The 22,458-nt window shown below is 30.2% G+C and overlaps 3 protein-coding genes, 1 long non-coding RNA gene and 7 other non-coding genes across 15 annotated transcripts in view; 3 read left to right on the top strand and 8 right to left on the bottom strand.

Moving 5' to 3' along the window:
- Positions 1-5,751: 5,751 nt before the first annotated feature.
- Positions 5,752-7,546, bottom strand: LOC111675921 (probable trafficking protein particle complex subunit 13 homolog). 2 transcript variants are annotated; one of them, XM_046954878.1, is made up of 6 exons: positions 7,528-7,546; positions 7,393-7,469; positions 6,950-7,337; positions 6,570-6,882; positions 6,386-6,514; positions 5,752-6,319 (listed from the first exon to the last, which is right to left on the bottom strand). In XM_046954878.1, exons 2-6 carry the CDS (start codon positions 7,433-7,435, stop codon positions 5,873-5,875), a joined length of 1,320 nt encoding a protein of 439 aa, XP_046810834.1. In that variant the 5' UTR covers positions 7,436-7,469; positions 7,528-7,546; the 3' UTR covers positions 5,752-5,872. The 2 variants fall into 2 exon arrangements, with proteins under 2 accessions (XP_046810834.1, XP_023292557.2); XM_023436789.2 differs by having other exon boundaries at positions 7,393-7,532.
- A 283-nt stretch (positions 7,547-7,829) lies between these two features.
- LOC111675941 (small integral membrane protein 12) lies at positions 7,830-8,303 on the top strand. Its single transcript, XM_023436823.2, has 2 exons — positions 7,830-8,039; positions 8,110-8,303. Exons 1-2 carry the CDS (start codon positions 7,910-7,912, stop codon positions 8,244-8,246), a joined length of 267 nt encoding a protein of 88 aa, XP_023292591.1. The 5' UTR covers positions 7,830-7,909; the 3' UTR covers positions 8,247-8,303.
- A 112-nt stretch (positions 8,304-8,415) lies between these two features.
- LOC124420773 lies at positions 8,416-9,711 on the bottom strand. Of its 3 annotated transcripts, none has more exons than XR_006941370.1 (2): positions 9,145-9,711; positions 8,416-9,093 (listed from the first exon to the last, which is right to left on the bottom strand). It is a non-coding gene; the product is annotated as an uncharacterized LOC124420773 (long non-coding RNA). The 3 variants fall into 3 exon arrangements; XR_006941371.1 differs by having other exon boundaries at positions 8,416-9,074; XR_006941369.1 differs by having other exon boundaries at positions 8,416-9,062.
- A 1,300-nt stretch (positions 9,712-11,011) lies between these two features.
- Positions 11,012-11,084, top strand: Trnar-ccu. Its single transcript has one exon. It is a non-coding gene; the product is annotated as a tRNA-Arg (tRNA).
- Positions 11,085-11,215: 131 nt separating this feature from the next.
- Positions 11,216-11,288, bottom strand: Trnar-ucu. The gene has a single exon. It is a non-coding gene; the product is annotated as a tRNA-Arg (tRNA).
- A 1,573-nt stretch (positions 11,289-12,861) lies between these two features.
- Trnar-ucu lies at positions 12,862-12,934 on the bottom strand. Its single transcript has one exon. It is a non-coding gene; the product is annotated as a tRNA-Arg (tRNA).
- Positions 12,935-13,717: 783 nt separating this feature from the next.
- Trnar-ucu lies at positions 13,718-13,790 on the bottom strand. The gene has a single exon. It is a non-coding gene; the product is annotated as a tRNA-Arg (tRNA).
- Positions 13,791-14,028: 238 nt separating this feature from the next.
- Trnar-ucu lies at positions 14,029-14,101 on the bottom strand. The gene has a single exon. It is a non-coding gene; the product is annotated as a tRNA-Arg (tRNA).
- A 321-nt stretch (positions 14,102-14,422) lies between these two features.
- On the top strand, positions 14,423-14,495 carry Trnam-cau. The gene has a single exon. It is a non-coding gene; the product is annotated as a tRNA-Met (tRNA).
- A 781-nt stretch (positions 14,496-15,276) lies between these two features.
- LOC111675952 (RING-box protein 2) overlaps positions 15,277-22,458 on the bottom strand; it is a 24,818-nt gene continuing 17,636 nt past the window's right edge. For both annotated transcript variants that reach the window (XM_023436838.2, XM_023436839.2), the window contains one exon: positions 15,277-15,620. In XM_023436838.2, coding sequence (XP_023292606.2) covers positions 15,439-15,620 — 182 coding nt within the window. In that variant the 3' untranslated portion in view covers positions 15,277-15,438. The remainder of the gene's footprint in view (positions 15,621-22,458) is intronic.
- On the bottom strand, positions 21,388-21,459 carry Trnae-uuc. Its single transcript has one exon. It is a non-coding gene; the product is annotated as a tRNA-Glu (tRNA).

Below are 22,458 nucleotides of genomic sequence, written 5' to 3'. Positions count from 1 at the left end.
TCCCCAGTACCGCTGAAATAGTTTTGCAGTCGGAGTTTTTAGTCAGTTTGTATTTTAATTCCATTTTGGTTTATTTTGTTTTGTTGTCGTTGACATGATTGAAGAAACGTAGCAAAAGAAATCATGTTGCACCAATATCACGACCATAAAATGTTGCAACCACATTCAGTGATAGCTAAGCTCCTAACAATTGTTTTAAAGCCGCATTGACTCCCCGCAGTGGAGTGTTACAAATTGCTGCCATTTATGAGTATAAAGTTTATTTTATTTTTTCTTTTTATAATTGAATTCGCATACCAAGTTCTTATTGTCACTCTTTAAGGGATTCTAATTGTTTCTTATTGCTTGTATTAGAGGCTCATGAAGGATACTGATGATGTAGTTGAAGCAAATAAAGAATGTCATGCCAGCAAACAGAGATAAGGAGCAACAACATGATTTTGACTGCTAATAGCAATCTAGTAGTAGTCCAATGGCTTTGCAAAAACCTCGGCAGCTTATCAGCTAGAGTGCATACGCAGTGCTCATCGTCAACGTAGAAACGGTCTCTCTGTCTAACTGTGCAAATATATGCTTGTTTGTCAGTTATTCTCTTGGCCTATCTGTCGCACACCCAAATGTATTTTAGTAATGCAAAAACTTATCGATTGTATCATCACATCCTGTATGTCAAGTTATTTTTTAATGTGCCCACCTTATATCACATCTTGGTAGTTACTTATAATACGCACACAATGAGTGCATTAACGTCTTGATCGAATGCCAAGCCATGCTCCATTTGACGACAGTTTGACTGCAATTAACGACGACTCGTTCCGAAGTGACGAGTGTGCGTAAAACTCTTTTAATTGGTGTAAGATCTTCACCATAAGCGGAAAAACATCAAACAGTTTAAAAAGAACCAAAGGAACTCTTGGTAAAGATTTCATTTCTGCAGCATTTAACTGATAATACATTTTGTGTTTTCTTTAATGTACATCACAATCCAAAGTCATAGCAGAAACGGCATTATTAGCTAAATTAGGTATATGAGCAGTAATCTAGAGTTACCAGATATAATAATTGAATTGCATATTTAAATTTCATTAAAACAAAGTGAGATGAATCAATTCAGAACTAGACTATTAATAACTCTATGAAGTAGATTAAAACAATTGTATTTTTCCCTTTTAATGAGAAAATACGCAGAATCTTTTAACAATTCGAAAAATAAAATTTGGTAACCTTATACAATCATACAGACAAATCACACAAATGATGATCACTAAAATTGGAGGAACTCTTAGTTGTACAAACTTTAAGTTTGAATGGATACAATTGAATTGAAATGTTAATGTTTTTTTGTAATTACTTTAACAATTCTGTAATTTACGACTTCTGAAACATTCATGTGTTAAGTGTTGGTTGAGCATGCAATTAAAGTTAAAGCTGGTTGTTTTTCAAGTGCAAATACATATTTTTTATTTACTGCTGTTCTGTTAGTTTAAGTCTAATGTTAAATGCAATTATTGCTTTACTGATTACACTCTAATGGGAGGCGCTTCATTTATCTTGGTAATAAGTCATACACACGAACAAATGTAAGGCTATAGAACGAAAAGAACACATTCATATATACATTAGGTTGGCCCTATTTGTATGGAGGAAAAATTTACTATGTCAATGTTTCCTATTAAAATTAAATGAGACAATTTCAATGAAATAATACAATTGTATAACCGCTTCTAAAATGATTACAAATCTGGCAATTTTTAGGCTTTGAAATATTTAATTAAATTTTTTATTGTAATAACTGAAATTATTACATTATAAACCGAAATGTGTTTTTCTGTTTTTTATATTTTTAATTTTTTAGCCCTATTTCCCGTTGACGTATATAATATATTAATCAGTATCATTAGCTTTACATTGGTATACATATACACATTAAAAATAACTTTCAAAGAAACGAAAAAAATGTAAAAATAATCATAACATTTTCCCAAAATTAATAAAATTTCGATTACTTTTGCTATTACTCGAAATTTTCTTATATGCAATTAAAGGCAAGGACTTTTTGTATGATATCTAAATCTCATATTTGTCTTTAAAAAAAAAAAAACAATAAAACCACAAAAATTACTTTTTTACCAAATATTGGCGTTAGGAAAATTTCAGAATAAAAAAATAATCATTTTCAACGGGAACACCAACAACTTTTATTTCTGGGCCACCCTAATTAAAGAAATAAAATGGTTATTAGGGCTTCAACTTCTAATGTCAAAGAACATTTATTTTAAAGGAACATTGATTTTTATTCCAAAATCATTTACTCGACTTAAATTTTGGACTCTAAAAAGTATAGATTATTTTATATTATTTTTAAAAAAGACCATAGATATTAAAACTAAAACGTTTTAAATAACCGGGAAATTTTGGATAAATCGGAAAATCACTCTACTTCTAAGATATTTATAAATAAAAGAAGGCTGATAAATGCATTTATGGATGTGAGTACTCTACACACTTTATTTTAAAGTATTTTAAAATTTTCCTTATGCATTGCTACAAAATATGCACCAAAAAACTACTAGCTGATATCTATCTCTATAGTACGCAGCTCTATATGCCGCTAGGTATGATTCGCGTCATTCCGGAGCAGGTAATAGTCGTTAAAGCGTATCAATAGTATATTCTAAATTCATTTAAGGAGCAACCCCCAATGGTGAGAATGATACATATCAAATCACAGGTTCACGTGTTAAGATTTGGAATGTAGATTGTTGATGTATGTACATGAGTAAATCAGTTAGACAACAAAATTTCTTGTATTCAAAATCAGTTTTCAAAATACTTGCGGATGACTTCTTACAGCAATGAAATCTAATGTCAGACGTTACTGACTTTTATGTTTCTGAAACATTATTAATTACACATTACTCTTGGATTTATTTCAGGTGTAAACTAATTCAATACATAGGACACCAATTTTTAGCTTTATAAGTGTAAATATATATATGTAGATACAAATAACCAATGAACTGCAATGGAATGTTTATTTTTATACCAACAGATTAAGTAGTCGAAAAACTGTTTGTATTATTAAATAATTCGCTAAATGCAAATATCATAAAAAAGATAAACTCCTTACCTTCTTTCACTTTTCTATTATTTCAATCCAAACACTTTCCCTTGTATCATTATTCGTTGCAATACCCCACAGCTGATTAATAAAAAAAACATACCCACTCACTTCTTACAATTTTAATTCAGGAACTTAGCCTTTTTTAAATTTTTGTGTTCTTTTTAAACGAACTTTAAATATTTTCAACATTTTATTAATCACAACACAATATAATTATATTTCTTTTCAAAAGTTAATAACTTTTCCATTTGTAATAAAAAATTTGGATCTACACACTTTTTTGACAATGTAAACAAACAAATACCGTTACTCTTTTTATGCACAGACAGAGATGCAAAAATAAGGAATTTTTATATAAGGCAAAAAGTACTTTTATTTATTTCAGTAATGTCCAAAACCAAAATTATTATTTTAATTATATTAAAAGTAAGTAATACATATATGTAAATCCTAACTATATAATATTCATAAACTAGCTTAAGTCAGCTGAAGCAATTGTGCGAATACATATAAAACTTATGTGACAAACTATAATGTACTTTTAAGAGAGTTTCGTCAAGTTTCGTCAAATTTTATTTGATTAAGCAAAAAGCGCCATTGGCCGCACATTCCGTACGAATTCAGTTGTTTGTACACAAGAAATACTTATAAAAAAAATTAAAAGGGAAAATAATTTTTTTTCGATAAAATATTAGGAAATAATATATCTTTGTTATTACGTGTAGAAAGAACATAAATATGCAAATGGGGCTAAATTGTTTTAAATGCACTTAAGTACATTATAGCCACCTAAAAGTTTCTTTTGATTTTCTTAAGCTTTTCGTTCGGTTTTGACATTTCCATAAGCTAGCTCAAGTGCATTATACTTGGGCCCAGTGTACACTTAATAAGGTAGCCTCGTCCGCACAGCTGATCATCAGCTTTTACAATCTTATCTGTCAAAATTCCTGTTTGTTTACATAGAAAAAAATCACAAAAGGTGTAAAAATTTTAAAAAGTGAAGAAAATTATGGTTTTAAAGGAGTTTTCTAGGTCAATCGTGATTAAATGTCTTTGTTATCCTTCTCTCTTAATAAAAAAAGAAAATCTTTAGCTCCGGCATACGTTCCAAATCAGTTTCAACTATTTTTAACACGACCAATCACTTTTCACAAAAAACACGTTTAATTCGGAAAATTGGTCTTCCCAATAGATATAGTTATGATTTTCAGACATTCCACGTTTAATTAATATAATATATTAATATTAATAGTTAAAAATTTAAATAATTGCTAAAAACTCATATTTTTATTGTGTTTATTTGTTGCTTTTTCATTCTACACACACAGCTTTTTTGACAGATGGGATTATTCTACAATAACAAATCGCCTGTTGTTTTTGTATTGTTGTATTTGTTGTAGCGACGAGGCTACCTTATTAAGTGTACACTGCTTGGGACTTTAGATATATATACAGTACCGGCTCAATTTGCGCAACCGAAAGAAAATCGGGGTTGTTGCAATGAGTGGCCCATACAATACCATATATGTCATTAACAAAAAAATAATTAATTGATTGATGTTAAAGGAATTACTTTAAAAATAACTGTAAAATAATATATTTCTTTGCTATCATAACTTTGGTCGGGACATACAAGTCTGTTTTTAAGGTGCCTATAACTGATCAAATCAATGTTAATGAAAAAACAATGTTAATGAAAATAAAATAAATCAAAAACATGCTTCCAAATAACTTTTTTCCTAAAAAAAGTTAAAGTTGCACTTATCGTGACCATTTTTTGAAAATGTTGCTTTTATAAAGACTGTAATGTTAAAAAATAGGTTGCTGCGCAAATCGGTCAGTTAAAATAATAGGTAGTTGCGCAAATTAAGCCCGCACTTTATATACATATGTATAAAAATTAATGTTTTTGTTTATATGTCCTACATGTCTGGAAAAAGCTGTAGGCTAATTTTTATACTTACTATCAAAAAGGACGATCTGTCTGTCTGTTGAAAGCATAATAGAGACCGAACGGAAAGAGCTAGAGATTGGAATTTTATAAAAAAAATTTTCTTTTATGTAAGGTTTGTCTGGTATTGTAAATTTTCCAATATTCAATAACCTAGCCTATAGGCCAAAAGCGGTTACAAATTTCTTCTTTAAAATGGTTCTTTCAATTCAATTCTTTCAATAATTATAAAATGAAAAATTTAAGATCTAAATTATTTAAAAAGATAATAATCTATATAAAATAACAAAAAAATAACTTAAACTGTATTGATAATAAATAAATTCCTACATTAATTTCAATCAATCATATGTGTGTTAAAATAGCAAAACAGGTTAAAATGAAGAAAATTGTGTAGAAGTCATTACATCATTCCCAAAAAATGAACTCACAGCACCAATCAATATGTCATACAGCAACTATATGGCAAATAAAACTCTGGACTATAAAGGACATTGGGTAATACACATATCAGTTAAACATTTCTGAAGAAATACAATTGATTCATTAAATATTGAATGATAAAAAGAAATCAAATACCAAAATCACCAGGTTATTACATACTATAAATTTCAAGAGTAACTTTAAAAACACAAACAAGAAACAAAATAAATTAATCTTTCGTTCTTTCGAATTGTGGGATGGAGGATAAAATTTTCGTTTTTACTAAATAAATATGTTTTTATTACATATGGAAATATATAATTAATATAGATAGTAGTAGATTATAAAATAAATACGTTTACTTTTTCTTAATTCTAGACGACTTGAAGTTGTAGTGACTGATCTTCAACCTGTTGATGTGGAGCATTATCATAACGAACAAATTTATTAATTTGGAATGATTCATCATTATGGTAGTCACTGTCTACAACAAAAACATCAACTACCTTTTCAATTGTATATTGCTCCTGTATCATTGTGTTTAACAATACCAATGGTGTCACCTTTACCAGACCCAACTTGGAAGGACATATTGTTAGAGGAAACTCCTTATATTGGCCTGGATCAACTACACCTATACTAAATTCCGCACATCCAGTATAGGGACAATTGAAATCTAATGGAGTTGGTAGTTTGACCATCAAATCCATAGGTCTGTCTGCAGTATTAGTTACTCTACAAACGAAAGTAAAAGGTTCACCAACCTTGACGATATTCATAGCATCAATTACTTCTAATCGAACATCTTTATATTCAAACGGCTTAAACGACAGAATTAAATTGTAAATTAAAAATTTAATTTTTATATTGTTTATAATGGTCCCTACCAATCTTTGTAACTGACTCGTTTGTAGGCGTCCCTTTTCTCCTAAATTTGAACGCCAAACAATGTCCAGTTTTCCCACAGTATTTGCTGTTCTTAATACTTTAATATCCTTCGAGACTTCCGGCTTGGGCTGCAAATATTTTTATCGTTAATGATTATTATTAACAACAAATTCTATAAAATACTTTTATGCAATAAAGAAATTGACAGCTATTGTTTGGTTGCAGCATATTTTTTGACGTAAAAACAGATTCTCCATTTGGCAAAGTATTTAGCGAAGTCACCGTATATTGATCCGAACTATCAAGCTCAACCTTCTCCAGACAAAAAGGACCCGTAGTAATGTTTTGTATTTGAGCTTCTAAATATATTTCATCCATTTCAGCATTGTAAAATTTGGTTTTCACATCCAAAGGTTTTAAAACTTGAAATTTGAAGAATTTACGGAAATATTGAGGCAGACCGGCAGGAGTGGTATAGTTAACTTCACAAACGAGACTGAAATGTGTAAAAACAAATTTAAAATGTTATTACAGTTTTTTTAGTTAAAATGCATTTTCCCTACATATGAGTTCCGATTTCTTTAACCTCGTAACGAATGACATCATCTAAGGTCTCGTCAGGACCTAATGTTGCTGGTTTTGCTTTGTTTTCGTGCATGGGTAAATTAATACGTGTATTGTTTGACTGCAGATCTGCTTTAACAGTAACACCATCCACTGGATGGGAAGTGCAGTTGTGGACGCAAATATAACTAGAAAATGTCTCTCCCAGATAGATATTACCAAATGACTGAGGAAGAAGCATAAACTGACCAGCAGCTAAAAATTCTGATCCCGCAATGGCGGTGCCTTCAGTCTCTGAAACCTGCTTGAAGCTAAGTTGTGGCAAGTCTCGAGGTTCACAAGATATAATTTGTGGGCAAACCAAAGTTGGTCTGGTTAAGCGCATCACTGCAAAACAAAAATCAATATGAATAAATGCTTTATACAATTAAATAGTATTTACCTTTTAATGCCAGTAAATGTTCACTTTGATCTATGGGATTCATTTTTCTATTTTCAAATGCACTTTAATCACTTTTGCTAAAAAAAAATAACTTTAAAGAAAATAAATAAAATTTTTTTCTAATCTTTTGCTTACACCAACTTCTTGTTAATGAAGCTATTCAACAATAAATGATAACTCAGGGGAAACACTGGAGACGTGGTAACCATTTTGCTATTTTCCATTACTAAAATATAAACAATTACAGAACTTGAAGACACTAAACAATAATATTTACCAATATATATTTTTTATTTTAATAACATTGTCTAATTTATAATAACATTGTCTAATTTAGATTCTTAAATTGCCACTTGTTTACTTCCAATTGGACATAATTTCTACTTTGGCAATACTGTTTTTTGACATTACAAATTCTTCTTCTTTCTTTAAAAGCCATTCATTGAAAAATAAACAATAAAAACAAATATTATTTAACATAGAAAAAAATAAATTTTCTTAAATTGAAAGAAACAAAATGTGGCCGCTTCTTTTAGCTGTTTTGCGTCGAAATGCTGTCTACATCACACTTCCCATTGCAGGAGTGGTAGGATTTATAGGATATAATTTAGAAAGTTTGCTTTCTGACAAATATACACCGTACAGCAGTAAGTAAAAAAGTCCGTCCCTCCACGTATTTTTTGTATTAAAATTTTTCTTCATTCAATTTTGTTGTAGAATCTGTCCAGGAAAATCGAGCCGAACGTCTAACAGAAGATGACATTCTGGCAAATGCTGGTCACGTGGATAAGTTACGCTTAAAAGAAAATGTCTTAGAACGAAATTTACCTCCATCTTTACAAAAGAAAATCTGAATGACTGGACACACAACCACCGCATTTAAAAATAAATTTGGGACACATTGGAAAGAATGTGTGAAGAAGAAGAATTATGTGGAGTGACTTGTTAAAAAGTTTCAAGCAACTAACTATATTTATTATATATAAAAACAATGTAAAAATGTATTTTAATTAAAAAAAACTATATTAATTAATAATTTTATTTATATATTATTATAAAAAGCTAGCCTAAATAAAATTAACAAGATGTAGAGAAAAATAATAATTAAAATTAATGAATAATATGATGGTGAGAGGGGATATCTGTCCTATTATTACCCAGCAAAAAAAAATGGAAGTGGTTCAAAGCGAACGTCATTTTCATGACTTTTTAATAATAGTTCAATTAAAGCTATGCTAAATGCCTTCCAAAATGTTAAATTATTTGTCATAAATGAAGTGATTTAAAAAACTGGAAAGAAAATCTGTCAACTATACAACTTTAAATCATGAATTTTATAAATAAGAATTTTATTTCTTAAGAAAGTTTAATTTATGTAAATTGCAAATATGAAAACCAACATTTTTTAAATCTTTTCTAATAGAATTTATATATATATATCTATCACTGCCGGCCGCTATCTTTATCAAGTACAACAACATCACATGACCACACAGACGGTCGGACAGAAATCAGTAAGTGATTTTCTGAGTCTATTGAGTGAGTAAAGGTGTAGGTAGGACCAATTATTTTTGGGTGTTACAAAGAATGATGTTGGGTGTAAATCATTTTTTAAAAAGCACTCATATTATTGACATTCCAAAATAATGCACTCCCAATGGAATCTGCAACTGGATGAGTGTCTATTGATTAAAAATTACACTATGAGCAGTATGCTTGGTCTCTCATCATCTATCTGAATGAACTACTTACTACTTGATTGATTGATTGATATTTTTTATATTTTGACATTCCAAAAAAATGCACTGGATGTTGATGATAGATAGAGGAAATTAGGACGTTGGCATCAACCCCCTTCGGCATTATTATTAACTTACTACAGACATCCATATCTATCCTTCCCATCTTACGACGTCGACCGACGGTGGTCACAGATGCCATTAAAATGATCTTCGGAATTACTTAAGTTGCACTCCGAATCGCAATTGGATGTATGTTCATGATAGATAGAACAAATAAAATAATATACGAGGAAACCAGGACGCTGCATCAACATCATCTATCTGTTTTGTGCATCTTCTCAATCAATTTGTTTTGATGGAAGACACCGACCCTTCTCGATGATGTTGGTCAGTCAGTCAGACTTTTCGGCAGCAGGCAGGCGGCCCAGGTCCCAGAATGTTGTGGTGATCTTCGGATTATTTTTATTTTATTTAATAGCCATCATTTTTATTTATTATATTTATTATATATATGTGGCACCTGTGAAGAATATTTTTAAAATGACCCACCACCCTTCAGGCCAAACTAATAAAAAAAACAAAAAAAAATTTATAATAATTTTTGTGTTTGTTTGTTGTTGTTTGTTTTTTCTTACCCAACCCAACAAACAATAGAACATGAAACTTTTTTTATTTTGTGTTATCATTTCGCAATGAATGAATTTTACAATTGATTTTTCGCAGCATACTTTTAGGGTGGCCAAACTCAATGACCTTGAAAAATTTGACATAACGGTATTTGTGGTGAATTTATTTTTATTCACCACACTTTTTTATTCACCACGCTTTTTTCACCACACATGTATTCACCACACTTGTATTCACCACACTTCTTTATTCACCACACTTCTTTATTCACCACGCTTTTTATTCACCACACCACCAAAATTAAAAAAATTCCCACACCTAGGGGGCGCCTCGCGAATTAAAAAGCGAGGCCCAAACTACCCCGGCCGACCTCGTTCAACGGGGCTCCCCTCCTCATACACAGCGCACACTCACTCACACCCCCCTTCTTCCAATTTCTTTCTAACGGTCGACCAACGCTGTTTGTTCCAACCCCGTCTCTCACCTCTTTCATTGTTCGTTCCTGCTCTTTCTTTTTCGTTGTTTTTCTTCAGCTAACTAGGTGGGATGCTCTATTTATTCGAAATTTACAGCAAAAAAGAATATGGGAATTATAAAAACTAAAAAATTATACCAAAAAAATGTGTCATCTCTAACTTTATCTATCGGAATTTTATCATCTCTCGTTTTAGCGTTTTTTTCTCAATTTTTGTGGCGTTTTTTTTTCTTTCTTTCTGACGCTTTTTAGAGATAGCTAGATGATAGATAGATAGATAGATAGATAGATAGATAGATAGATAGATAGATAGATAGATAGATAGATAGATAGATAGATAGATAGATAGATAGATAGATAGATAGATAGATAGATAGATAGATAGATAGATAGATAGATAGATAGATAGATAGATAGATAGATAGATAGATAGATAGATAGATAGATAGATAGATAGATAGATAGATAGATAGATAGATAGATAGATAGATCAATCCATTCAATCCTTCCCGTCCATCCGTCGTTTGTTTTTTTATTTCGTAATGCAGGGAGTGTTGTAAGAAAGAAAAATCAAATTTTTTATTAAAAAATCTGACGACTGTCGCGACACCAGAAAAAAACAACAACCACTCCCCCCCTTCATCCATTTTCTATAAAACAGACCGACGGACGGTCGGTCGCATACAAAAAAAAGTTTTTGTTGTAAGCACGTAAAGTAGTAATAAAATGTGGGGTGCTATATTGAAATAAGTATTTTGACACCTGGCACACAACAGCCCCAGTGGCCTAATGGATAAGGCATCGGCCTCCTAAGCCGGGGATTGTGGGTTCGAGTCCCATCTGGGGTAAAGTCAAAAAATTTTTTTGTCATTTTTATAAATATTTTTGAAATTTGGTTTAAAAATACGACTGACGACGGACAAACTGAATGAATGACGACTTTTTTACCCAAAAAAAATTAAAAAAAAAACTTCAAAGACATCCCTTGCGGGGATCGAACCCGCGACCTTTGGATTAGAAGTCCAACGCGCTATCCTCTGCGCCAAAGGGACAGTTGTCGACACTTGCACAAATGCTGATTTTGATTAGGTTAAACAGTTACAGGGTTACACACTTAGTACTCGTATTATTCATACAGGGTTGATTTAAAATAATATGCGGTTAAACAAACACAGAACAACCCAAAAACTTACAAAAACTAACATGGTACAAACAAACAAACAAAAAATTTATTTTAAAAATCTTTATTTTATTTATTAATTTATATTTGTTTATGTTATATATATATCAAGGTAGGTGGTTATTATTTTTACAATGCCGCTTAAATACCGTTTAAAATTAAATACATGTTATTTTATACCGGTATTAATTATTATTTCTACCGATACAAAATAACGTTATATAACGGTATCATACCGTTTGCACGAATCTTTTTTGAATTTATAAATAAATAACAAAAAATAATAATTGTAACCCACGAAAGTATCGTTTGAAAGGGATTTTAAAGCTGCGTCCAATGATTTATGTCATAATTCCATATTCATAATTTTGATATTCCAAAATATTTATTAAAATTTTTAGTTTTTCACAATTTTTAATGACACCACACACTATTGCATATCTTGTTTAAGAAGAACTGTAAAATTTAAAAAGTATAATATTATTTATAGTCGGACATTACCGATCATATGATACCATACACCAGTCAGTATTATAAAATTGTAGATTATTTTTTAAAAAATAAAGCATTTATTTAATTAGTTTTATTTCGGAATATTTTTACTTATTGTTGCAAAAAAAGAGATTTTCTACAAGAGGGCTCATAGGGAGTAGGGGTAAATATGGACCTTTCCTTGAATTTACGTCTCGTCAAAGTCATTTTGTAGATTTTAATCGTTTTATTAGTAATTTAAGTTAATTTTGACCTTCGAGTCATTTTCGGAAGGCAAGTTTGTATGGGGGCTGGGGTGAAATGAGTCCCTATCACTATAAAAATTAGTATTGCTGATTTTTTGTTGACATTATAAAACATTTAACGTAATTATGAGCCTAAAGGCTCGATTTGGGGGGTGCGTTTGATTGTATGGAGGCTAGGAGAAATAACGTTCGTCCTTGAACCACAAAAAGAGTAGTGCCAAATTTCATCAAATAATGTATCTTGAAAATTGCGACTTGTAGCGTGCGCACAAGCTTTATATGGACACACAGCAAGACGGACATGAAAAATTGTGATAATTTTTTGAAAACTGTCCATTATTACAGCGAATTTTTTGAGGGGGCACCATTTTTTGTGAGACAGTCTAATATATATACATACAATAAAAATGTGTGTTCGTTAGATGACATGTTGTAAAACGTTAATATAGGGCCCAAATGGAGGTGAAGACTAGATAGATAATAAATAAACTTATTTCTTGTAAAGAACTTTTTGTTCCAGAATTTTTAAACCCAAGATAAAGAACACAACCAACCTACGGTTGATTTTTTACATAATTATTTTATTTACACAAATTTATATGTAAGTAAGCAAACTTTTTTTCTTCGGATTTGATGTAAGTATATAGTAGTATCCTCCTATCAACCTAACCCTAAGCAAACTTTTCATTCTTAAAAAGTAAAGCTTTTCATCTCTTGCGGGGATCGAACCCGCGACCTTTGGATTAGAAGTCCAACGCGCTATCCTCTGCGCCAAAGAGACACACTTACATATTAACATTAGGGGAGTAACTTTCAATATAATCGTTATTTAACAAACACGTGTTTTTGATTCAAACACCAGTCTTGTAGTAAAGGATCCATATTAATTGATGTGACAATTTGTTGATTTGTCCAGGCCTTAAATCCGTATACATATACATAGAATTTCTTAGAAATTTATATATGCCCCTTATAATACACTAAAAGTCGTTTTAGGAACTAGGAACTATATGTTCAATATTACGGAACTTTTGAGACCTATTTCGAAAAGATTGTAATAAATACTCTTCTAGCAAAAATCTCTAATGTGTCCTTAATATGTACGAAAACCCAGTTTTCTTATTCTTCTCTTGACATTAAGGAATCTTTCAAAGAGAATTTATAAGAAAAAGATTCCCAGTGTAATTAGAAATTAAAAGTTTCACAAAAAAGTTTCTCATTGTAAACCAGCACTAAATAAATAATTTGTAATTAAATCTACAATAAAACTGCAGTACGGAATACAAGGTGAAAGAATAGCTGATTATTGTTTACAATTTTTATTTGTACATAGACGAAACCGAACGGTTGTCATTCGTGAGTTTTCTCTCAAGCTTCTTTTTACGTACAACATATTTGATATTTATTTTAGTATTTTTTTAAGTATTAAAATGTCTCGTTCTTTTACAACTGATCAGATGTTAATTGTAACTAATAACTAACTAATAAACTAATTTTAATAAAACCAATTTTTGATATTTTGACGATTAGTTGTTTAACTTTTGAAGAAAATAATCATATTCTTCATCCCTTGTGGGGATCGAACCCACGACCTTTGGATTAGAAGTCCAACGCGCTATCCTCTGCGCCAAAGGGACACTAAAATTGCTTTAATTATCGAAAAATAATCGGAAATTTACGTTATCAAACGCTTGAAAATATTTAAAAATAATTTAATTATTACATAATAACAATATAAAATTTATGATCTTAAATGATGTAGAACGTGAATTACATCCATACATCACTTTATTATGTACATTTACATATTTGTAAATAAATCTAAGCTTAGATATAGAATAAAATCAAAAGTTTATCCCGGAATTCCGAAAACTTCATCCCTTGTGGGGATCGAACCCACGACCTTTGGATTAGAAGTCCAACGCGCTATCCTCTGCGCCAAAGGGACATGCTGCGAAACGCTGGCTAAATACGTTTTGTAAATTTCAAGTTTATTTTTAATTTAAAAAACTATTTAAAAAACTAAAAATTAAATACATTTTTTATAAAATAAAATTAATTATAAATAACAAGCAATTAATTAAAAATTTTAAACTAGATTAAGTTATTCCAGCTTTTAATTATAAGCAGATCACAGTAGATAGAATTTTTATTAACTCTCTGGTTTTTTGTATAATAAAATTAACAAAAAGTTCTAAATTATAATCAAATTAGTATTTTTAAACTCACTCATTTACTTTTATCAAGCATTGTTAATAGCATTATCATAGCCTCGGTGGCGCAGTAGGCAGCGCGTAAGTCTCATAATCTTAAGGTCGTGAGTTCGAGCCTCACCCGGGGCATTTGTTTTTGGCGAAAAATGTTACATTACACATACACAAAGGAGATAGTTTTGAAGTAGAATTTTTGGGTTGTTTGTTGTAAAAGCGTAAAAATACGGGAAAGTAGTATAATTATTTTTAGGAGATTAAATATTTAGCAACATTTTTTTTAATTTATTTATTTACATAAATGCTATTTTGTGCAAATATTATTTTTATCCTACGTGTTCGTGTTAGTTAAACATTGAGTATGTAATTTGTTGATTATACAATACGACTTAAATAAATACCGGGGAAATGATTATTATTATTATTTTTCTGAAAGGTGAATCGGAGTAGAACAAGAATCTGTTTTTGAAATTTGCCAAACACCGCCAAAATCTTGAGATAGGGGTAAAAAACCTCGTTGAATCTCAATCGATATTAAAATTCTCAACGGATTTAGAAAGGCGAAGTTGAGGCCTTTAAAATTTTATATATATTGTTTGATTAATTAATTAATTAACATGGAGAATATATGTGCATTGTCAAACATTATTTATTTAATTTTAGTTTTGCACCGTTATTTAAATGCAACACTTCTGCTATTAATTGCCGACGTTATTGATATTTTTCTTTATACAAAATTGTTCAAAAACTTATTTTCTGAATGATGCATTATAGGGGGGAAAGGGTTAATCAAGAATTAAAAAAATTTTATAGAAGGATTTATATTTATATAATAAATGTGCTATTTGTGCTAAATTTTATTGTGTTGTAAGAAAGTTTATTAACCTTTATACAAATTTAAAGAGTACTTATCTCAAATTGGCCATTCAATTATTGGTCCACTTTATAATGTAACAAACTTTAATTAAACTGTTTCACATTTTATAGTTACAGTGGAGCAGGCAAGATCTATATATTTTTGTTTATTGTAATGATTTTATTAAACATGTAATGAACAATATTCATATGATGAGTATTATTTGCCCATTCGTTGTATGGACCATTCTTGTTGGCATAGGGGACAACGATTATTTTGTTTTACCCAGAGCGACATGCAGCAATGATGGAACGAGTGATTACATTCACCCCACACGACAACGCAATCCTGGCGGCCCAAAACATCACGTTTGTTTTCCGCCTGACAACGAAGACAAGCATCTAAAATCATAAAAAAAGTTGTACATCAATATCAAGGAAATTATATATTTTAGATATATCGCATATACATGAAGAAAACAAATTTAATTATTATCAATTACTATAACCAATCTAAAAATATTTGGGAAATACAATATAAAAAAAAAAATACTTTTATTATACCGTTTAACGCCATGTACTTTGTACGAGAATGCAACATTGAACTTTAATTAACAATTACATACTTTCGAAAAGATTTTGTTTGTTTCAGCTGTAAAAAAAAAAACAAACAAATATACACATAGATAGAAAAAATTCAAGATAAAAATACTTATACATTATTCTGCTGTACAAAATGATTGTCAAGTGCCAAATATTGTCAAAGCGTTTGTTTATTTGTTAAAGAAATGACGCAAATACGTCGTAAACTTTTGTAGATGCAAATACGAATGTATGTATAAGTAGCGCATCTCATCACATGATGACGATGATACATATTGTATTGTACATAATATTTATTATATTTATAGTATATAATCATGCCCCCCAATGATCACTCACAATTTAAAAATGTATCTTTCCGTCCAAGAACACACCTCCCATTGCAAAAATTATTATTTTGCTAGGAAGATGTGTGTGTCAATTTAACAAATTTTTAAAAACAACTAAATTGATTGAATATTTCATACGTACCTATGTAAATGATCATACGATTGTATATACATACATACATACATACATACATACATACATACATACATACATACATACATACATACATACATACATACATACATACATACATGTATCTATGTATATTTGTTTGCAAATAAATAATTCTTTTAAATTGAGACTCACTGAAAACGTGCATACTTACACGTCTGAAAAAAATCACAAGAAGGAGGTGACTTTGAAATGTATTAAAAAGTATTTTGAATATTATTTTTTGTTTGTCGTATTGAAGTTTAATTTTTTATATTTTATTTCAATTAAAAAAACCAACGTTTACAAAAACGTTTTCTCCATTCATTCATATGAATAAAAAAATAGTATCTAAGTAATTATTAGGTCATGCGGACTTTTTAATACACTTCTTGTGAATCTCACTAAAAATCTTAAGATTTTAAGTGAGCTTTTAAATTTGTGTGTATATTTCTGAAACAGTTTTTATACAAGAAAAACTTTACAACATGTTTATAATATATTGAAGAAAATTACACAGTTATCAAATAGTTACTTACATTACATCAAAAAAACTAAATAGGTTTTTATAAATAAATATGTTAGTTAGCTTTTGAATCACAACATGTGATTTAATTCTGTTCAATCATATAAGCTAGTTAACGCAAATAGCAACTGCGTTTTTTTTCATAATATAATATATATTTTTTCGGTTTGACCTGGTTCACACTAGGAAACTTTTTTGGGGAAACTTTTGATTTTTGTTTGATTTTTTGTTTTGTGTGTGAGAGAAAGATAAAGAAATATCAACCATCTCTTTCTCTCACACACGAAATCAAAAGTTTCTCAACAAAAGTTTCCCAGTGTGAACCAGGTCTTTCTATAATTTTGTCTGCAACTGTATGTAAAACTAGTGAATAACTCCTTCATTACTATCGGTCAGTGACTCATTAAAGAATCATTTTAACTTTCGTCAAATTTCATGCAAAACATTTCTTAGAAATTTACCCTAAAAAAGTGTTTACGTTTTTAATTCCCAAAAATTAACAAGTGCAATTTTTTAATGGTGCAGGTGGTAGTGAAAAAATTTATTTATTAATTTGTTGCGTTTATGTCGGCACGTCCGTTAAAAAAACTACAACGAAATTATTTGCACCTTAAGCTAAAAATATTAAATGAAATCTTAAACTATGAAATTTTGATCAAAACAAGTCATGGAGTGATTCAATGACTTACAGAATGTAATTATTTTTGATTTCTTAAAAAATTAAAAATATTAATATAAAATATTCGTTTAAAAATTTAGTGCAAAAAATTTACTTAAATTAGCAGTTATTGCTTAAAATACAAATGATGAGTAAAATATATGTTTTCTTAGACAATTGGTTTTAATTGAAGCTCAATCAGGATTGAATTGAAAAGTTGCGTCATTTTGTATGACGCTTTTACATTTAAAATTATACACACACAATATTTATGAATACTTACTTACATACATATGTATGTAAATACAGTGTACTCTCTCATAAGCGGACACCTAAGGGACTGACAAATTTGTCCGCTTATGAGAGGCGTCCGCTTATTAGAGTAGTAAAGATTTATTTTTATTATATTCATTTTTAAACTATTTTATTTAAGAACAACAACATAACAAAATATAATACAAAGAAAAGTAACATTTCATTAACATTTTTACAAAAAGTAAAAAAATGCAAAATACATACATTTATATATTCAAATGGATTTAAAAAAGTCACAAATTTTAGATTGGTAAGTTTTTCCTTTGATTTCAATATCTTTGAGATGTATTTGAAGATCAGTAAGCAACTGAACTGATTTAAAGTCGCTGCGGTATGAAGAAAATGCTTTTAGTTTTTTTATTGCCATATAAGCCTCTTTATAAGAAGTTAACTTGTCGTCAATTTCACTTTCTTCATCTTCAGACGAGTTGGCTAGGTTTTCTTGGGAAGCAATTATCATTTCAGTACTAATGTTTTCCAAATCTTCATCATTAATGATGACGTCGCAATCTAAATTTATATATTCTTCGACGTCAATTTGAATTTGGTTCTGAACTTGATTAATAACATTAGAGAATTGAGCAAGTGCTGCTAGTGGAATATCATCTTCTGCGGTCCAACAGTTATCGTCATTGGAGCTATCTCTTTCCCCAAACCCAGATTTCCTGAAACAATTTTGTATTGTCTGTGGACTTACTTGTTCCCACGCTTTGTGTGCAAAATAAACGACATCTAACAAATTTATTGATTTTGATAATTCCAAAGCAGAATTTGCATCTTCCATTTGCATCAAAATATTTTTTAAAAATAACGATTTGTACAAAAACTTGAAGTTTTTTATAACGCCTTGATCTAGTGGTTGACAAAAAGCTGTTGTGTTTGGTGGGAAAAAAATAACTTTTACATTTTTTAATTTGAGATCTCGAGGATTAGAAGTCGCATTATCTAAAAATAGCAGAACTTTCCGTTCTTGAATTTGCATTTTCCTATCAAACTGCACTAGAAAATCAGTCATCAATTCAGATGTCATCCAAGCCTTTTTATTTGATCGCCATGTAACTGGTAAATTGGTTAAGTTGATGTTGCGAAACGCCCGTGGCTTTGCAGCTTTTCCAATAACAAAAAGACGTTCTTTCTCTCCAGCCATATTGGCGCAATGCAAAATCGTAAGCCTATCATTTGCCATTTTTCCTCCAGTGCAAGTTTCACCTTTTAATGCAAATGTTTTATCAGGCAATGCACGAAAAAATAAGCCAGTCTCATCTGCATTGTAAATATTTCGCGGATCATATCCCTCAATCAAAGAAGGCACTTTTTCTGTAAAATTTATGACATCATTTTGGTTTACACTAGCAGCTTCTCCAGAAATTGTACAGAAGGATATGTTATGTCGTTTTTTGAACCTTTCAAGCCAGCCAGATGATGCACTAAAATCGGCGAAATTCATATTTTCTGCAATTTCTTTAGCTTTGCTTCTTATAAGAGTGCCCGACAGAGGAATAGCTTTATTTCGAGCCTTCACAAACCATTCGTAGCACAATTTATCAATGCAAAGACCCTTTGGACTTAACATACCCTTTTTTCTCTCTGGATTGACATTAGTGTCCCACAATTTTAAAATTTGGTCTTTGTTTTTTACAATGCAGCTGCTTGAGTTTTGCTGATCTTACATTTTATTGCTAACTCGCGTACACTAAGTTTTTCATTTTTATGTATTTCAATGACATTAACTTTTTCTATAATACTCAACACAGCTTTAGCATGCCTAAAGCTGTGTTGCGATTTCAGAACGTGTATGTACAATAAACACTTGCAAATGTATGTTTTTTTACATTCAATATCAATTAAGGGAAATCCTCTTTTTACAGCTGTAAGAATATAAAATAAAGTAAACAAAAACAGTGTTGCATTTCTGTAATCTGTCCGGTTATGGGGAAAAAATCTCCTTTGGTATGAAAAAAAGTGTCCGCGTCCTGTTATAGGAGGGTTGTCCGCTCAAAAGGAACAAAATTTAAAAATCCCAAAGAATATTTTTGGGACTGAAAAAAGTGTCCGTTTATGAGACGTGTCCGCTTAAAAGAGGTGTCCACAAAGAGAGAGTACACTGTATTTTTTTTTTGTTCAATTCATTTAAGTTATATTTTTAATATTTTTTACTGATTTTATCAGATTATTGTTGTTATTTATTGTAAGTTGAATTTGTTTCGTATTTTCTAGAACTAATCAAAAACACATCGCATATCTATCTATCTACATATATAAAAACTTACATACTAAGATCTATGTATGTATATGCATACAAATATACATACCTATACGTACATATGTAAAGTGCAACTCTTATACGAAATTCGTTATGTGTAATGATTTTTTTCGAAAAAGCTTGATTGAATCAAAACCAATTTGAGTAGATTTAATTGCGAATCAATTGAACATTCATATATTTACAACGCTCTTGTAGCAAATTGTTTTTTATGACTTTCCTTTGGAATGTTTAGACATGGAGTCGAAACAGAAAACCACATAATCTGGTGCCACGGAAACCATCCCGGTAAATGGACAAGGGACCTGTCCGGTTATACGTAGTTGATGTGGTTTAAATCCAAATTTATGAAAAGAGAAATAATGCTGTTACAATGACAACAGATAACACTATGCAACAAATTGAGGGTCATGGTCTGGGGGGGTGAAAAATTCTCATGATACATAATTTAAAGTACTAGGTTAGAGTATTAAAGCCCCGTTCGGCGTTGGTAGGCCAAACTTTCATGTTATCGGTCATTGAAAGTTGCGCTTTTTAACACTAAGGGCGGGTTTTTCTGATAAAGATAATCTTCATTCTTTGGTTAAACCTGGTTTAATATATGTTTCGTGTTTTTCAGTTATCAGTAAAGTTACTTATTATCTTAGTTTAACTGAGTGTAATTGGCCAATTAAACTCATGTTATAAGTCAGAAAACACAATTAATAAAAACAATAAAACAATGATTTTATTCCCCATGTTAAAAATCCCGTTAACCCACTATGAACTTTCAATTAGCGATAGCGTAAAAGTTTGACCTAGCAGCGAAAAATGCTTCGGCACTTTGAATACACTAATGACATACTTTTATTTTGTGAAGGAATTTTTCGCCCCCCCAAAAATAGTGTTGCATAGTGTAATCCTTAGAGGAGTGACTGTGGGACCTTAGAATTGTTATTGATTAGGTGTCACTGTATATTATACGGGATGGATGTTGGAGTATGCTAGCCTTGAATATGCAGAACGCTGGATTTAATGGTAACGGATGTAAGGTATTTTATACAAGTGATACAATTGATAGCAGTGTGTTTGTTCGAAATTCCCGAATTATTTGATGGATTTAAGTTTCGGTCTAGCAATTACATCTCTAGATGCTTTTTTGTATTTCAAAAGTTAAGTAACGGTTAAGTAACGGGGCAGCAATAGATAGCTTGAGTATTTGAGCTTGCACTTTATAGGTATTAAACCACAATTTTTTTTATAGAACTAAATAAATTCGTAAAAATAATAACATTAATAAAACTTGATATAATTTCATAAAGCAACCGAAGTAAATAAAAAAAACTTCCCATACCGGGAATCGAACCCGGGCCTTCTGGGTGAAAGCCAGATATCCTAGCCACTAGACCATATGGGATACGTAAACACTTTTAAACAAATTTGGTATATGTGGGCAATTACAAAAAGTGGTTTGTTTCAGTGTGGAATGCATTTGAGATAGAGAATTTGAAGTAAATGCACCGGACTTGCACAGATGTGCTTTATATGTACATTCTTACTTACTCACTTTTATATTTATATAAATCGTTTTTTATAATGTATATGTATTTATTTTAGATAAAAAAAATAAAGTCCATAATGACTTATGTATATATGTATGAATATAATACGTATGGATGGATGTTTATGTGGAATAATTGAGGTTGATTTAAAGTCACACAAAAAATGCTGCTCATGAAGCACACATAAAATGCTGATGCAAGTATATCCAAGCAATCGTGAAATATTTTTAACAGTTTGATGAAGAACTACATACGTGACGTCATGCACGGGGGCTTGTCATTTTGTAGGTTTTTTTTGTTATTTCATTTTGTTGCTAAAACGAGTATAATGTATCGTTGAGATAAATGCAAAAAAATACATATGTATATACATATAATGCAATTTGTGAGAGAGTATTATTTTATATGTAAAAATATAAGGCTATTGACTGACTGTAAAAACAGGTACCAGAAATATACATATTGATAGTTCCAGAACTTGTATAAAAAAGATCTCCATTATGTGTTTTCTCTGGCTCTCTGCTTTTCACATACATTTACGAAAATATAAATCACTGTAAATTACTGTTTTTTATATTACCTGATTTAGAACATGCGATGTTTAATTTTAATATTTTTTAATGAATTTTTTTTGGTTTATTAAATTTCGATTAAGAGTAAACTCAAATTTAACAAGTAAGATTGTTATATTCGGCCATGCCGAATCTTATATACCCACCATCAAATCAATCATGTTTGTGTAGAACTTTACTGATGTACTCACATTTTTGGGTCAGTAATAAGTCTTAAAGTCATTTTCAGAAGGGGACCTTGGTAAGGTCAATTATAAATCCATTTTCATTAAATTTATGAAA

This window comes from Lucilia cuprina, chromosome 6 (genome assembly GCF_022045245.1).
Source record: "Lucilia cuprina isolate Lc7/37 chromosome 6, ASM2204524v1, whole genome shotgun sequence".
NCBI classification, from domain to species: Eukaryota; Metazoa; Arthropoda; class Insecta; order Diptera; family Calliphoridae; genus Lucilia; species Lucilia cuprina.
The sequence above is the reverse complement of the archived record's forward strand: the minus strand, read 5'-3'. Positions and strand labels throughout refer to the sequence as shown.

Bases quoted from the DNA above. Each gene is read 5' to 3' on its own strand.
- LOC111675941 (XM_023436823.2), top strand. From the start codon at position 7,910: ATGTGGCCGCTTCTTTTAGCTGTTTTGCGTCGAAATGCTGTCTACATC. The intron at 8,040-8,109 runs GTAAGTAAAAAA...ATTTTGTTGTAG, and splicing joins CAAATATACACCGTACAGCA to AATCTGTCCAGGAAAATCGA.
- LOC111675921 (XM_046954878.1), bottom strand. From the start codon at position 7,435: ATGAATCCCATAGATCAAAGTGAACATTTACTGGCATTAAAAG. The intron at 7,338-7,392 runs GTAAATACTATT...TTTGTTTTGCAG, and splicing joins ACATTTACTGGCATTAAAAG to TGATGCGCTTAACCAGACCA. The intron at 6,883-6,949 runs GTAGGGAAAATG...TACACATTTCAG, and splicing joins AAAGAAATCGGAACTCATAT to TCTCGTTTGTGAAGTTAACT.